A 17,696-nucleotide genomic window follows, 5' to 3' on the forward strand; every position below is an offset into this window, starting at 1 on the left:
GTATTTCCATGTTATATTTTTAAAAAGCGATAATGTGGGGGTTTTAATGAAACTTCCCGCCACCACAAATATCGTCTGTGCAAACAGTTTGTGCTAGCATATTTTGTCAAACAATTTTTGGTATTTGAACAAAACAGGCTTGCTTTAGAACAGTGTGTTGTGATTTTTTTTTTTTTTTTTTTAATATTGTTATCATTAAGTATAAGGTGTTTGAAATGGAACTATCACACTTCCAGATTAAAACCATCATGTACTTCAAGTTCTGTTGCAAGTCAACTAAAATTGTCACCAAATCATGTGTGCAGCTTTAGGTTCTAATGTTGTATCACGTGACACTGTGAGGGTTTGGTACCAAGAGTTCAAAAAACAAGGACTCTGACATTCAGAGGCCTGCTTCGAAAATTTGTGGAAGAAGATCAGTATGCAACCACTCGAGAGCTTGCTAAGGAGTTAAATGTTAGTGCCATGTCCATTAGTCGCACTATGCATCGCATAAACTTGACATACAAGTTCAATTGCTGGGTGCCACATGAGCTGGCTCAAGCAGATAAGGACAGACGTGTTCTTGCTCTAATTTGCTTGAATATCAATGCAAGGACAAAATTCTGGACTGTATCGGCACTCGGGATGAAAAGTGGATTTACTTCAACAACGCAAGCTGAAAAGAGGGTTGGTCTGATCTTGGTGAGCCTGCCAGCAGCGTCACAAAGTGCAATTTGACTGTGGACTCAAAGACACTTAAGTTTCTGGGCGGAAGGCTTTGGAAAACTACCAAAAATTTGGCAGAAAATCATTGATTTGGGTGGTGTTTACTACCCGTGCTAAAGATACTGCTTTCATGTTTGTTTGTTTCCCCCCCCTCTAACCTTATTAAGAATGTTTTTTGCCGGAAAAGTTTCATTACAATTAGGTGTTTCAATGGTCATCATCAATATAAGGCAGTTTGAAAAACACTGAAATATTCATGAAGTACAATTAAGACTTTTTAATAGGTATGCACTAATTTGATAGTCAGAATATTTAAATTCTTCATTAGATATATTTTCTATAAATATTTTTAATATTTAGAATTTTAGATACCTTTTCACATTTTGGATTATACACCTAATATTTATATAAATTCTGTTTGCAGCTCCTATTAGTTTTTCACTGAAGGTAAAGGAATCTGAAACTCCTACTTCTGATAAATCAAAAATGACTACTTTGCTGTTGGATGATTCGGAAGATGATTCAGATGAAAACAAAACAGATAAAGTGGAGTCAGATAAAAGAAGAAAATCCACTGAAGACTCACGGTCAGCTCCTAATTCTAGGCAGGAATCTGTTGAAAGAGAGGAGAAAACCACCAAACAAAATAATGAGTCTTTAGAAGCTAAGTTGGGTAAGTTATATACTTTTTAGCGTATGTTTCATGCTTTTTATACTAATTGTAATGCCTTTTGTTTGGTAGGTTACCAGCATTTTCAGTATAATCATTTGTGAAGGCTATTCGCGCATTTTTTGGATGATTTTGCTTTGAAAAAAATTAGTTTGCTTGGAAATTTGTTTTTCAACTGCAGCTGTATTTTTGAAAGAATTATCATTTGCTAATTGACAGTTTTGTTTTCATGCAAAATGGCGGTTTTAAAGAAGCAATGGATGGAAAGCTATGTCTGTGCTCTTTATGTAGAAAGTTATTCCTATCTAATTATTATAAAAAATCATGAAAGCCAAAGCTATGGTAGGTAATATTCTCAACAAGAAAGGGAAAAAAATGTCACAATTTTGCTTCAAGTAGAGAAATTGTTCCAAATTTATATCCGAGGAAAAAACAGAATGTTTCGAATTTTGCAAAGGTAAGATTTTTAATTTCTAAACAAAACTCCACTAAGTCAAAGGATAGTAGCAAAATCATTAAAATACTCACTATTAACTAAAAACAAAATGTGCATCATTTTTACCTAAGACATATTGCTGAATGCAGAACTCGCTTCAGAATTTTTTTATGAGAAACATTTATCCGGAAAAAAATGGGAAAATGTTGTAATAGATGAATCTTGGGTGTATTTAAATGACTTTAACAAAAAGAGATCCATTACTATCATCTAAGAGGAGGGGAAAAAAATCTCAAAACATGGTTGGTTCAAGGAATCTAAATAAAGTTCTTTAAAGGGATTTATGATTATTGCTGGTTTTTCATATAACCATAAATTAAATATAAAGAGAGTGAAGAAAAATGCTAATATCAATTTCACACATTATCGGGAACATATCTGATATCCAGTTTTCAAATATGATATATGTTCTCTTTAGCCACAGTGCCATCAATCAGAAGAACTGCATCGAGGTAAGCAGCCACACGTAAAAATCCACTGTTAATTTTCTGGGGGGGGGGGGAAAAAAAAAAAAAAAACAGAATAAAAAGCAAGTATTTCTAGCCTTAACTCATATCCCAACTAAATATTCTGATGGATTTTTTCACTAAAAAGCGAATTGTCCAAACATTTACCTACAACTCTCCTTGGACTTCGGAAAGCTATCGAGAGGAATGGGATAAAATACCTCTACACTACAAATAGCTCTATTGTTTTTGAAATTATGATGTAGAAAGATAGGGAAGAATAAGGTTTATCTAGCAGACATTTAAAACACAAAAATGTTAGCTAAACTATTTCTGTAAATACAAGGAAAATTGTCTAAAAAATGTGGAAACAGCCTCTTGGAGTTTTCATCTGTTATAGGTATGTAAAACAATAATGTTCATAAACTGACTACAGTATGAAATTTTCTGGGCTAGTTTTTCAGTATGTTAGAATTCCTAGAACGAGTCTAGTTTGAAATCATCATCTGTGCTGAACTGTCTGGTATGTTTCATAGTACGTTCAAGCATTAAATTAACCATTTGGCCAAGCTGTATTATAATTTTTGTCATGATATTTTCAAGTACCCAGCCACCCATCTTGAAGTTTGTCCAAACAGTTAAGCTAAGATATATATATATTTATAAGAAAAACAATCAAGGTGCAAAACAGAAGGGTCTTTTTGAAATAATAATTAAGAAAGTACCATTACTCAAGACTTTTTTTTTGTGTGTGTGTGTCAAGCTTAGGATTTAGTGGCTTCCGTAGCTGCCTAGAAGGTTAAGATATTGCCAGAGTCCCCCCCCTCCCGGTTTATTTTTAACAAGTTTGTTGGATGTAAGGCATCTTTGAACAAAACATTAGGCTGACATTGTTTTTAGAAGTTGTAATGCATTTTAAGGTAAGAAAATTTTTTTACTTTTGAGGAAACATTAGATTGACATTATTTTTAAAAGTAGTATTGTAATGCATTTTAAGGAAAGAAAAAATTTTTACTTTTGAGGAAAAGAATTGTTTTCCAGAATGGAAAAAAGTGCAGATTTTGCTTCTGAATTTTCATTAGTTTTCTTTGTTTATCTAACAGAAATTCAAATTGTATATCTTGAATTTAAAATAGATGGTGGCATAATAATCAGGTACATCAAATAAAGTTATTAGTTTTATATCTGTTTGGATATTTACTCCATCAAAATATGTGAAATAAATATAACCCCATAGAAATTTTACCTAATTTTGCTTTATGTTGCTCTGATCAAAACATATTGGAAATGATTTCATGAACTCAAGGTTTCAATTTATTGATATTTATTATATTCCTATCAGTGTAGTCCCTTTGACTACAGTGTACTTAAGCCAACACTCTTTTTTTTTTTTTAAGTTCTGAAAACTTGTTTTTAACCTCTTTCCTCCTGACATCGACCTTTTTACCTCTTGACATCGACCTCCTGACCTTTTTATTTAAAATGCAGAACATTTTCTTGATCCATTTCCATACAGTTAGTGTATAATTTATGTTTACCTAAAAAGTCATCCCAATGTGCTGTCTTTTTGTTTTGAAATTAAAGTGAAAACGTTGAACATTAAACTTCATTGTACAAGTAATAACTCCCATAAGGTAACTGTTTGAGCATCATGGCTTGAAATTTCACATTATATCACATATTAATCATGATTAAGACAACGTTATCATCTTGCAGTTGTGTAAAATAATAAGTCTCCGTTACTGCTTTTTGAACCAAAGTATAAATAAAAGTTCTTAAAGCAAATGTTTAATGTTCTGTACACAATACACAATGCGTACAATGTTGAACATTAAACTTCATTGTACAAGTAATAATTCCCATAAGGCAACTGTTTGAGCATCATGGCTTGAAATACTACTTGAAGCAAATTGTTGTACGCATTTATTAACTGCGAGTTAATAAATGCGTACAACATTTAAAATATACTTGTTGAATTATCTGAAAATTACCTCTAGATATACATGAATTAAAAATTAATTGAATTGCATTTGAGCTGATATATTTAATAAGTTATACTGATTCCATTTGCCATGACTTACTCATGTATAATCCTCCCTCTTTTTCTTTTTTCTTTCTCTTTTTTTTATTTTTATTTTTTTTATTTTTTTTTAAAGCTGAAGAACGTATCAAAGATAAATTAGTAGCTGCTGCAAGAGAACGCATTGCACAACAGAAGAAAGAAAAACAGATGCAATTAGAGCAACAAAAGCGGGAAGAGCTGTTAAAAAAAGAAAGGCAAGCACAATTAGAGCAACAGAGGAAAGAGAAACAACTGCAGTTAGAGAGGAAGCGTAAAGCTGCTTTATTTCTTAAGATGTTAGAGAAGAAAAATCCAGATTCAAATATAACTGCTTCACAGAAATTAGGTGAAAAAAAGGAAATTAGTCAACAAAATCTTAAAAAACCTGATCCTGATGAATTAGATTCAGATTTCTGGATCCTTCCTGATGCAGCTGGGGCTTCAGATAATGGAATTGTGTTTCCCTCTGATAAAATGTAAGTTTTATTTATTTCTTTTAATATCATAATATGTCGTGATAGTAGTATTTATTACAAAATAGCATTATGAGCATTATGGATTTAAAAGTTTTAAAATATTAACTTTAAAAAATTATCTTTTTTTTGGGGGGGGGGAAGGATTAACTAAAACTTTTTAATATATCTATGGCAGCTTTGTAAAATAGTATTGTTTCTTAATAATATATTATTAGCCATGAATGTTTTAATTAGGAGTTAATTTAAAATAATACTAATCTAGTGTTATTTACAAAACTGGAACTATTTTTCTTTTCTTTCCTCCAACTTCTCTCTCTTTTTTGGGGAGGGGGATTTACTAAAACTTTTTAATATATTTATAGCAGCTTTGTGAAATGTAAATGTATGTATTCCAGTACAAATGTGATAAAATTAAAATTTTGTTATAGCCTTGTATTGAATGCATAACATATTGATAACCATTAGAAGAAATCTTTTCTTAATGATATAAATAATTAAAATTGAAATTTTAATAAATTTTAGCCTTAAATTCTGTATATTTCTAAAACCTGTTCATTATGAGCTGTTGCAAAATAATAGTTTATTTCTGTAAAATATATATTGGGCATATATTGTGTCCAATATCTTCAGTAAAACTGAATGGTTGATTTGCATAATGCATTTATGGAGGAAGTGTTAATAAACAAATTAAAAATATTCTGCTGAGTTGCATTTTATCAGTTGCTGAATTGATGGTAATGTAATGAAGCTGAATTCATTGAGTTAATTTTATTATTCCAGAACATTCCTTGCAACAGTCTTGGCATGTGTGAAATTTACTTCACATGCTGAGTGACTCCATAATTTTGCCATTAAACTTGATGGTAACTGATAAAAGTAGCAAAGAGAGCTCCAGTTATTTTTTAATAGACATTAAAAAATTGGTGATTATCAGTAAATTTCAGATAATTCATGAGAATAATATCTGAGAGAGCATGGAAACTTTTTTTATAGATTGAAAATTTATTATTTAAAAAAGTATCTTTTCTTCTATATAAAAATATTTTACTTTACTATTAATTGTACTTAACCCTCTGACTGCTAAGTTTTTAACAGAGTTCCTTATTTTTTCTGCACAAATAATAAGAACTGGAAAACTGGTTCACAAACTTTACACAAATACACAAAATTTAGTCAAAAACCAACCCAATCTATTGACCAAAATCTGATTTAAAGTCAAAATACTGTACAAAATGCATTAGTGACAATTAAACTTTGAAACAGAAGAGATACGCTTTTAAATAGAAACAGCAATTCCATATCTCTTGATATTGCAAGATGAACAAATTTTGCCACTTTTATATGTTGATCATGGAAATTGCAGGATAAGCTGTCAAGAGGGTTAAAAAGTAAGTACAGTCAAAATCTGTACTCATCGGGACTTTGGCGGACTCATCGGGACTTTGGCGATTCCGGATTATAGATCATCAGTTTAAATCTGGTAAGATGGCATGCAGAAATTATAAAATTAAAAATATGAAACCGTAATTTATGATATAAAGAACAGTTATGATCTAAAGGGTATCAAAATTTAAAAAAAAAAAAAAAAAAAAAAAAAAGCTTAATATTTATTTGTTTACTTTATTAAACATTTCTTTCAATGTAAGTTGTTTCGTTTTTTATGTGATAATACATTTTCTTTAATTCTATAAACAGACATAATTTCTTGTTCAGTTACAAAGTTCCGCTGTTCAAGTCCTATAATTGCCGCGTCGAGAATACCGACTAATTTGTCAATCGAAATTTTTTCGTTTTCAATAACCTCTGTCACTTTCTTCACTATCGGATGCGAATTATAATGACGAGGAATTTGATTTAAATCATATCAAATATGGAGTATATTGAGATGAAATACTACATTTAGTAAGGAATTATAAGCCAAATAAAATAAAAACATCTGCCCTGAAGATAAGGATAGTGCTGACAGATCAACTTCCAATTCATTGTGCCCCACAGCGTTAAAGATAAACAAATTTTAGATAAATAAACGTTAAAGTTTAGATAAACAAAGGATATGCCTTTATCCATTTTTTGTATCAATTCCACTTTTTGTTTAATGGACTTCGAAAGACACTTTCGCTTTTTAGATCCTTTACATATTAGTAAATATATATCAGAAATTCTATTTGACATAATCAAAAGTTCAAGCTTACTTTTATAAAATTGCTCTAACAGTCTGCAAAAAATAATAAGCCGAATCCAATTCGAAGATGAAGGAACAGCGCAGTCTGCAACATTAACTGAATTAGGACGCATGCGCAGAAAGTTTGTAACTTTGAGGTACGGATTATAGATCATTCCGGATTATGGGTGTCGGAATTAACGACTTTTGACTGTATAGCCTTTAACTTAGTTTAGGTAATGAATGTACAGATATGAAATTAGGATCATGATGTTTCATTTATTGAATTTAAGCAGCATCTTGAATAACTGTGTAAGATTATTAATATTCAGTGATTCCAAAAGAAAATACATTGTGATTCATAAATACCCTAACTTTCATTATAATGGACGATTCTAAGTACAGTCATGCTCGTGTATTTGTTGATGCAGCTGTATACTTATTTATAATTCAGAGATGGGGAGGGAAAAAATTGCTATCAGTTTTGAAATACGAATGAAGCGACACTATACAATAATATAGCTGAAATACTATTCTCCCACACTCTGTATGCTTGAAACAATATGATTAAATAAAGAGAGTGGAAAAGGTTACAGTGGAATCTTATGATCATTCTCAGTTTGTAGAAAATTCCTCAAACTTTGAGCTCATATCTAAACCTGATTATTCTGAAGTAGTAAATGGCTGATATTGGAACCTCGACTATCAGATGGTCAAAGAATCTTTTACTTATCATTATTTCCATAACCATACTTCTCTCATTGCAGCTCACATGCTTTAAAATTCTTATTAAATGACTTTCCTTCTTACTTTTATAGGTATAAAAGAGAGAGTGTGTGTGCATTCTAATGCATGATATATTTCACATTGCTTACTTAATGCAGCATGTGATGTATTGTTTTAAATTGTACCATAATTTCTTCCACTGCATATCAGTCCCTGTAGTGCATAATTTAAGATTGAGTTTTAATAAAAAAAAAAAAAAATCACAATTTATTTTTAAAGCTGTTTGAACGGTTTGAAAGAATAGAACCAAATATATATATGTGTGTGTGTGTGTGAAAATAGTGGCATTATTTGCTAAAATGGAAGAATTTGTAGTACGCAGAGTTATCAGAGTTTGGTATGTTCTGTAAAGTTGGCAACTTCTTACTAAAGTACACTGGTTATCATAAATTAAGGAAAAATCACAAAAATCACGATTACTGAAAAAGTTACATTTAGAATTTTATAACTTACCCACAATATACAACACATAGTAAGGTATCAAATAACATAAAAATAATTACCAGACAATTATGGTAATATAGAAATTAGCACATGTATTAAATGAACAAATTGAAGATGTCAGTTTGCTATAGTAAAAGTATCTTCAATATGGAATACAATCGCCTCTAAAAGCAATACAGCATATTCAGCGATGTGTGATGCTTTCAATTATGCAGTCTATCAGTTCCATAGGAAGCAAGAGCCATTGCTCTTGCAAAGTCAGTTGCAAGCTCGGCAAAGGTCTAAGGGGGCGGATTGAGAGCAGCTAGACGTCTCCCTAAAGCATCCCAAACATGCTCGACAGGATTCAAGTCTGGGGATCGAGCTGGCCACTAAATGCGCATAATTGTTTCCTGTTGAAGATAATCATATACGATGCGAGCCCTGTGTGGTCTTGCATCGTCGTCCTGTAACAGGAAAGCATCACCTATTGCCCCAGCATATGAGCGCACATAAGTATCAAGTATGTTATCTCTGTAAACATGAGCATTCACGGTTTCCCTTGAAAAAATACGGAGGTTTGTGCGTCCACCCAAAGAGATGCCATCCCAAACACAGACACTGCCTCTTCCATATGCATATCTTTCACGAATGATAACGGGTTCCAGGTTCTCTCCATATCAAATAACGTCTACTATCGCGTTCTAGACTAAACCTGGACTCATCCGTAAAGAGAATAGCCCACCATTGCTCAGGCGTCTAATGGACATTTTCTCGTGCCCACTGCAAACGGTCCCTCCTATGGCGTGACTTGAGCGGCACGCAAATGGTTGTTCGCGTCGCATACAGACCACCTTCGTGAAGCCTTCTACACAATGTTGACGTTGACATCAACTTTCCGGTGGCTGCAGCAAGGGAGGATCTAAGAGTCGGAGTAGCGGTTCTATTCCTGAGTGCACATAATGTCAGCAGTTGGCCGTCCTTGGCTGAATCTCCTAAGTGCCACATCTGTGATTTGAAATTGCCTCCAAAGTCTCTGAACTACAGAAGGACTCACATTTAGCTATCTGGCCACTTCTGTTTGACTTTGTCCTGCCTCTAGTCTCCCAATGGCTTTCTATCGTAGATGCCTGGAAGTCATTGTTACGATTGGCTATCTCGGATTTCTGATGTCACTATCACAGTGAAATATGTGGGCTTGCTCTCAAATATGTACTTTTATGCTCCTCGCAGATGACGTATTACGAGTGCAGCGCCACTAATTTGCATATTGGAGTTTTACTCAGCTACTCTTACTTGGCAACATATTCAAATTTTACAATGGTTTAGCGTATTTTTGAGGGAGTTATCGCTATTTTTGTGATTTTTCCTTAATTTATGATAACCAGTGTAGTTGTGCTAATATATTAAGTATCATGTATTTTTTATTCTAAAAATGTTATTGATTTGATTAATTGAAAATTAATAAAATTATACCACTACTTAGTTTTCATTGTGAAATCATAAATAATACTATCTCTCAGTTCACTTTGATAAATGTAATGTTTTAGGAATGTTGTAATCTGCATATTAGAATTTTTCTGCATTATTTCAAAACTTGGGAGAGTAATGTTTTATTTTTGTTTCCTAGGTACATTCCTTCTGGCCAGAATTTTCCTTTGACAGTACAAGGCCTTAAACATGCTTGGGCGACAAATTCATTTTCAGGAGAATCAGGGGAAGAAGAACCAATTACAGAATATGGAGAAAAACACAGCAGTGATTCAGAACCCATCCCAGCAAAAGTAGAAGAGGTTGCTAAACCTGAAAAACAAAAGAAGAAAAAGAAAAAGCGTTCGCATTCTAAGAGTAGAGAACGTTCACGTTCAGACCGGTCGAAATCATCTCGACGTTCTAGAGAGCGACACAGGTCACGGTCACCAATAAAAAATCACAAGGAAAAATCAAAGAAGGATAAAGAGCTTCCTGCTGCTTATTCTTATAAACGGTGTGTAATTTTTTATAACTTTTCATAATTTTAGTAATCATAATTTTAAATATATTTTTCCCTATAAATTTTTAGGTACTACAGTCAAAAGTCGTTAATTCGGACACCCATAATCCGGAATGATCTATAATCCGGACCTCAAAGCTATACAAACTTTCTGCGCATGCGTCGCCTTCACCTTTACTGCTTCGAATACGTGTGTGTGCGTGCACACACGTAATACGTTTACGAATGCACGTTTAATGTATAACGGACGGTATAAGCTAAGCTAAAATTATCTAATTCAGTTAATGTTGCAGATTGCGTTGTTCCTTAATCTTCGAATTGGATCCGGCTTATTATTTTTTGCAGACTGTTAGAGCAATTTTATAAAAGTAAGCTTGAACTTTTGATTATGTCAAATAGAATTTCTGATATATATTTACTAATATGTAAAGGATCTACAAAGCGAAAGTATGTTTCGAAGTCCATTAAACAGAAAGTGGAATTGCTGCAAAAAATGGATAAAGGCATATCCTTTGTTTATCTAATCTTTAACGCCGTGGCGTGCAATGAATTGGAAGTTGATCTGTCAGCACTATCCTTATCTTCAGGGCCGATGTTTTTATTTTATTTGGCTTATAATTCCTTACTAAATGTAGTATTTCATCTCGATGTACTCCGTCTTTGATATGATTTAAATCAAATTCCTCGTCATTATAATTTTGCTTCCGATAGCGAAGAAAGTGACAGAGGTTATTGAAAATGAAAAAATTTCGATTGACAAATTAGTCGGTATTCTCGATACAGCAATTATAGGACTTGAACAGCGGAACTTTGTAACTGAACAATAAATTATGTCTGTTTATAGAATTAAAAAGAATGTATTATCACATAAAAAATGAAGCAACTTAAACAACTTACATTGAAAGAAATGTTTAATAAAGTAAATAAATAAATAATAAGCTTTTTTTTTAAAAAAATTTTGTTACCCTTTAGATCATAATTGTTCTTTATTTCATAAATTACGGTTTCATATTTTTAATTTTATAATTTCTGCATGCCATCTTACCAGATTTAAACTGATAATCTATAATCTGGAATCATCGGAGTCCCGACGAGTCCAGATTAACGACTTTTAACTGTATTCGGTTTCCAGGGCTGTAAAAAAATTGCAGCAAAAATGTATGCACAAAAGCGCCAAATCTACCGGACACGTTAATTTCAGATTGCGTAAGTTTGTATAGTTCTATATTTCTGATGAACGCCATTGAAATACTTGTTTCATTTTTAAATCCTTTTATATTTTATATCCTTTTTTGATATCCTATAGATTTAACAATTTGGGAATTGCCCATTATGAAAAGTTGGCAGTAGAATTTTGGGTAAAGTACAGAATCACCCACTGCTTGACGCGTTTTTAAGAATTGCACATACTCGGTATCCATGTGCACATCGACCTATTTTCACTTTTAAAAAAATCCTAGAATTGCACAAAAATGGCACTGCGAACTCTTTGACTTTACCAACGTACACATCGACCTATTTCACTTAAAAAGTATTGTAAAAGAAAATTGATAAAAATCCAATTGTTTTTACCGTTGTAAAAAGCGGTAAACTAATAAGTGAGCGATTCTGCACTTTACCGAGTATATTTTCAAAGAAAAGGCATCATTCATTATAGAAAATTATGTTTGGCCAACCAACAAGATGAATTTATGCTTTAGCGATAAGTCGGTAGCGAAATAACGATGCAGGCATCCATTCAGTTATGTTTAGCAATTTTTATATAAATTTCAATAATGATATGAAAGAGTTGTTTACTCTTATGCTCCATTCAGTCATGTTTAGACTTTTTCATATAAATTGTAATAATAAAAAAGTATTATATGAAATTAACCTTTCATCTAAATTAAAACATCAATCTTAGATAGTTATTTACTATTATACTTCCTTTCTTCCCGTAATTATTAGGGTTGCCGCAATTATTTTTGTCAGCATTGCCATCAACATTAGTTTGGCAATTTTTTACGGCCGTCGAAACCGAATAGTACCAATTTTTAATATTGAGGGTTTTGTTTCCATCTTTGTTTTTAAATTTAGAAAAATCTGAAATTAAATTTTAAGTTGTTTATTCATGATTAAAGTTGCATGTTAAAATATTGCTTTTAATAATATCAAGAGAAATGTAAATAATATAGTGTCCGTTTAAAAGCCATATATATAAGAATTAATTCTATATTAGGGATTTTAATGGAAAGCTTTATTCAGATTTTAAGACAGAATTATTATAAAATATGGTGAAAGGACTAAAAAATTTGTTTTTGTTGTTTAATAGAGGTAAATTTTATAGTAAATGCTAGTTTTGAATTTATGAATTAAAAGAATAATATGAATTCATATAATTTGTTCTAGAGTTTAATGTCTTATCTTATAATTACAGCTGATGTGTTAAATCTAGTTTATTATTAAATATAAATTTGTGCAGTAATTTAAATGTAGTTATCTGTCTTTTTAGCTATATTCCATTCCCTATAAATCCTTTTTTATAAGATAAGAAATTAAAATTGTCTTTGTGAATCTCCGTTGTGTTTTGTCTCTAACCGCTAAATTTATTAAATTATTTATGTGCATGTAAATTTATTGTTTCACGAAGTCCATTCTCTGTATGGCCATTCCTTTCTTTGGAGAATGTCAGACAACCTGTTGATAACATTTTTACGAATAAACCGAATGCCTTTTTTTAAAAAGGAGTTTTCTAACTGCCTGAAAAATGGCAAAAATCGTAGAATAAAATGGTGTTTTATATGGTTCAATGAAAGTTTTTCTGTTGCTTCATTTGTATTTATTATAAAAAACTGCATGATGTTTTGAATGACTCTCTATATACGTAGATCAGTCAGAAAGGTATTTGCAACCTTCATAAAAATTAGCTGCTTTCACAAAGCAATTTTAATTTGTTTGATATTTTCATTTGTAAACATGTCTCAACATCTGCAAGTGACATCCAAATTGGAAATGCGTGCAGTGATTCGTTTTCGTTTTTTGTGGGTGAAAAGGTGTAACTGCTGTGAATTTTATGACCAGTTGTATGAAGTTTATGGTGAAAATGCAATGTCGTGTCAAGCTATCGGGAGGTGGTTGCTACGTTGAGCGCGAGAGAAGACCATCAACTGCCACAAATTCTGAAATTGCTGCTTGCATGAAATTCTGAAATTGCATTCTTGCAAACAGACACATAACAATAGACGAAATCTCTAATGAACTGGATATTTCTCATGAAAGTGTGGAGTAAATTACTGCCAATCAGCTTCAATTTCATAAAATTTGTGTTCGATGGGTGCCTTGTCTATTGACGGAGGTAAATAAAGGGAACCATTTTGAAAGTGCGTTGAAATTTCTGCAACATTACCAAAAGGAAGGAAATGAATTTTTGAACAAAGTTGTGACCAGACATGAATCTTGGATTCACCACTTCTCACTTGAAATAAAACACAGCTCTCTCGAGTGGAAACATTCCGCTTCTCCGATTAAAAAAAAGTGTCGAACTGTTCCATCTGCAGGAAAGGTGATGCTGACGCTGTTTTCCGAGAGAGAAGGTTTGGTGCATGCAAAAGTTCATGCTAAAGGGTGCCACAATTAATGCATCTTCTTATTGTGAAACACTAAAACAATTGCTGCAGTCACTTAAAAATCCATAGCCAGGTAAAATGTTGAATGATATTGTGTTCCTGCATGACATTGCAAGACCGGATGCAGCAGAACAATTTGTATAACCTTGAAAAGTTTAAGTGAGAAGTGTGGGATCACCCGCCTTATAGCTCAGACTTTGCATCATGTGAATTTCATGTTTCTGGTCCCATGAAGGCAGAACTTTCAAAGCGACAATATCACTCGGATAACAAGGTGAAAGCTGCAACCCAAGGATGGTTATCGGGCATTGAAGAGGATTTCTTTGCAGAAGGCATCGAAAAACTTGTACCACCCCTCAATAAATGCTTAAATAATGGATGTAATTATGTTGAAAAGTATATTTTGAATGAAATTTTAAGATGCAAATTAAGTTATCGTAAAATTTCTATCTTGGTTTTGTTTTCTTAAGCAGTGCAACTTTTTGACTGACCCTCATTTATGCATATACATGTATTATATATATGTCTGTATACGTAATAATTTAAAAAGTTTGGTTTTATATATATGTATATTGTATATGTATGTATGTGTAGTGAACATTTTTTGTGGTGACCTTAGATCATGATGATGGAACTGATGCATAAGATATAGCTGCAGTCACATCTTAAAAACTTATTGAGTTGAATTGGTTCAAGATTTATAGCAATGTAATGTTAGTAAGACACAGAAGCAGTAGCCTTATCGTTTGCAGGAGAGAGATGCAGGAGAAGCATACGTAGATTTTGATATGAATACTAGATTTAGAATAGAATCTAGCATTCATAAACAAGGTTTTTACTTCATTTCTTTTGTTGAATAAAAAGTTTTGGTTTGCAAATTTATAATTATGACTTCATTTTCACTTTTACATAAACACATAGGCCATGAGTGTTATATAAGGATTATGATGGATTAATTTTGAAAATATGTCTTCAGGAAGAATTTATTACAGCCATATTACTATTTTTAGTATCAAAAGAGCAATAAGTAAATTAAAAAGAAGACTTAAAGATATATGCACACACACACAGAGTAATTACAAAATATCTGGCAAAAATGTAAAGGCAGACAGAAATAAACAGATTTTATAGGGGAATGTCTGGAGAAATGTTGAGGTAGTATAGGGCATTTCTTTAGCTGTTAAGTAAAAGTGTTCTGGTTGCATAAATTATAGTCCCTGCTTAAATGTCAAATGATAGGCATTAATTACTACATGAATGTAAAACTCACTGGTATACATTTTATTTGTGGGGTTGCAGCTTAAATGGACTAGCTTCTCAAATAGATTCAGAGACCAGTTCCCAAGTGCCTCCTTAGCGCAGCTGTACCTTTTCCATTCACAGTCACAGCTATAAAATGCATGTTATTATTTCCGTGTTTGTATAGGGAAGTATAGCGCATGGGTATGATGTTTTACTTCAGTAGAACAATTTTACTACTGCATAGTGTTCAGTACTAACTCAATTGGCCAATACTGCACACACATTCCATTCCAAAATCTGCTTGTTTCAGCCCTGCCCTTACATTTTTGTCAGATACTTTTTAATCACCCTCTATATTAATTTTGTAATGTTATATTGTATCAGAATTATATTATTTATGTTAGCATTACAGGAATGTTGGTTGAAAGCATGTATCTTAGCAGAGTTTGGGAAAAAGTGTAATTTGTTATTCTGTAATTTCATTTCTAATATTAAGAAAAGCATTTTTGGTGCTGTAATTCTCAAAATAATTTTTCATTTAAGAGGTTAATTGAATGCTTTTTATACATTTCTCCCATACTTATTTATTTTGTATTAATTAATTCAATGGTAAATTAATTTTCTGGAAAAAAATATTTAATGTACTTGTTTTTGCATTTTTTAGGTCAAGAAGTCGGTCACGTTCTCCTAGACGCTACAGACCTGGTCCTAGTCATTGGAGCAGAAGACGATAGCTCTGTCCCCTTTTGTTACTGTAAATAATGTTTCATATAATTGTATTAATAGTATAAGTTTTGTAAACAATTTGCTATGTAAATAAACTTTTTATATATAAAAAAAGTATGAGTTAGTAATTTCTCTGCCATTACTTTAATCTTGCCTGAGTCACGCCAGATTTCAGAAAAATTTTTGAGATAGAAATGCACATTAATTTCAGTATCCTTGTGGTACATCTGTTTTAAGAAAATTCTTCCAAATGAATTTCTTTTCAGTTTAACTGTTACAGATGTAAAAATAATTACATCTGCATTTATATATATATATATATATATATGTGTATAATAGGATGATTTGGGAATAAGAAGATAGCCATTAACGATGAGATGCTTTACTTGTTTTAATGCATAGATTCACAAGATGATATAATGAAGAAAGACAACACATTAATTTATTCATGAATAATTAAGCATAATCGTGTTCGCATATTATTTTGGGTGCTTATCACACCCTCTACACTTTTATATAGCTTATTACATCTTTAGAAAAGATGCACATTTTAGTAAGAGCAAATGCAAAGCAGAAAGGGGAGAAAGTAAGTGCACATTCAGAAAAATGGTTAAAAAGTTCTATTTGACTTTTGAAAAAATATCTGTAATGCTATGCTTACATAAGATGGCATGATGCGAATTAACCCTCTCGCTGTGCATCCCGTGATTTCCGCGGGGATGAATTTTGGCCTTCTATTTAACTGTGTAACCCGTTCTTTCCGCGTTCAAGGTTTCCTTTCGGCTTTTCTGTGATGTTTAATTGTTTATTTAGATGTAGGCTAACAGATGGCATTAGTTGTCCACATTTCTACCAAATATACAAGAATACTGTTATGAAATGTACAAGCACGGTGGGATAGCTTTCCCGCAAAGCAGCTATAGGGTTGGCATAAAATGGCAAGATAAGGCAGGGTTGCCACATTTGGAAAGAAATCGCCCATTTGGCGATATGCCATGGATGGATGGATAACCTTCTGGAACGAATTCTTACCAGTTTAGCCCAGAATATTCTCGAACACAAGCCGAAAGCTATATAAATCCTGCTAGTCTGCAGTAAGTATGTGCCTCTTCTAGCGAGTTGATAGTCAGTCATTGAGCGAGTATCTAGAAGTCTAGCGCCGAGTTGGTAGTCGAGTGCATCATCGAGCTTTGTCTTAGACTGTGCTGAGTAAACAGCTATACTCTTGTGTATCGTCGAGTGCATTGAGAGTTATAGCGTGGAGAGTCGAGAGTGTATGTGGAGTTCCGAAAACAACCAAGCAGAGTCGGGAGCTGTACTATGGTGCTTTGCAGTGAAGCTGTCTCCACTGTGATAGCTTGATAATCTGAAAGCTGTGTAGCTGATCGTGTCAGCGTGTTTAAAACAGTTCGACGACTGTAAACAAGATTTTGGAGTTGTCCTGATTAATACCGGCCAGTAAAGTGTGTTTCGATACTTCATCAAGTGTCGTCGTTATTTACTCCAAATCTGTACGAACATGAAGGAAGAAAATAATGTAACAACTGGTGTCAGAGAAGAAAAACGCAACAAGTGTTACGAAATGTCCAGGTGCAGTAAGATAGCTTCCCCACAAAGCAGTTTTAGAGTTGTCCTAAAACGGCAAGAGAAGGCAGGGTTGCCATATTTGGCGATATACCATGAACTGTTGGACAACCTTCTGGAACGAATTCTTACCGGTTTAGGCCAGAATGTTCTCGAGCACAAGCCGAAAGCTATACAGTCAAAAGTCGTTAATTCGGACATCCGTAATCCGGAATGATCTATGATCCGGACCTCAAAGCTACAAACTTTCTGTGCATGTGTCACTTTGACGCACGCGCATAGGCGTTTACGCGTGCGCGTAAGACCTTTACGGCTGCA

At 32.8% G+C, this 17,696-nt stretch overlaps 1 protein-coding gene across 5 annotated transcripts in view; it reads left to right on the forward strand.

The window, feature by feature from the left end:
- Nucleotides 1–15,908, forward strand: part of su(w[a]) (suppressor of white-apricot) — a 60,402-nt gene extending 44,494 nt beyond the window's left edge. For all 5 annotated transcript variants that reach the window (XM_035349325.2, XM_035349327.2, XM_035349329.2 and 2 more), the window contains 4 exons: nt 1,133–1,381; nt 4,477–4,858; nt 9,859–10,215; nt 15,733–15,908. In XM_035349325.2, the coding sequence (XP_035205216.1) occupies nt 1,133–1,381; nt 4,477–4,858; nt 9,859–10,215; nt 15,733–15,802 (1,058 nt within the window). In that variant the 3' untranslated portion in view covers nt 15,803–15,908. The remainder of the gene's footprint in view (nt 1–1,132; nt 1,382–4,476; nt 4,859–9,858; nt 10,216–15,732) is intronic.
- The last annotated feature ends 1,788 nt before the right edge of the window (nt 15,909–17,696 follow it).

The sequence above is a fragment of the Stegodyphus dumicola genome, chromosome 4 (assembly GCF_044657685.1).
Source record: "Stegodyphus dumicola isolate Sdum_Otavi_A_Nest chromosome 4, ASM4465768v1".
Taxonomy (NCBI): Eukaryota; Metazoa; Arthropoda; class Arachnida; order Araneae; family Eresidae; genus Stegodyphus; species Stegodyphus dumicola.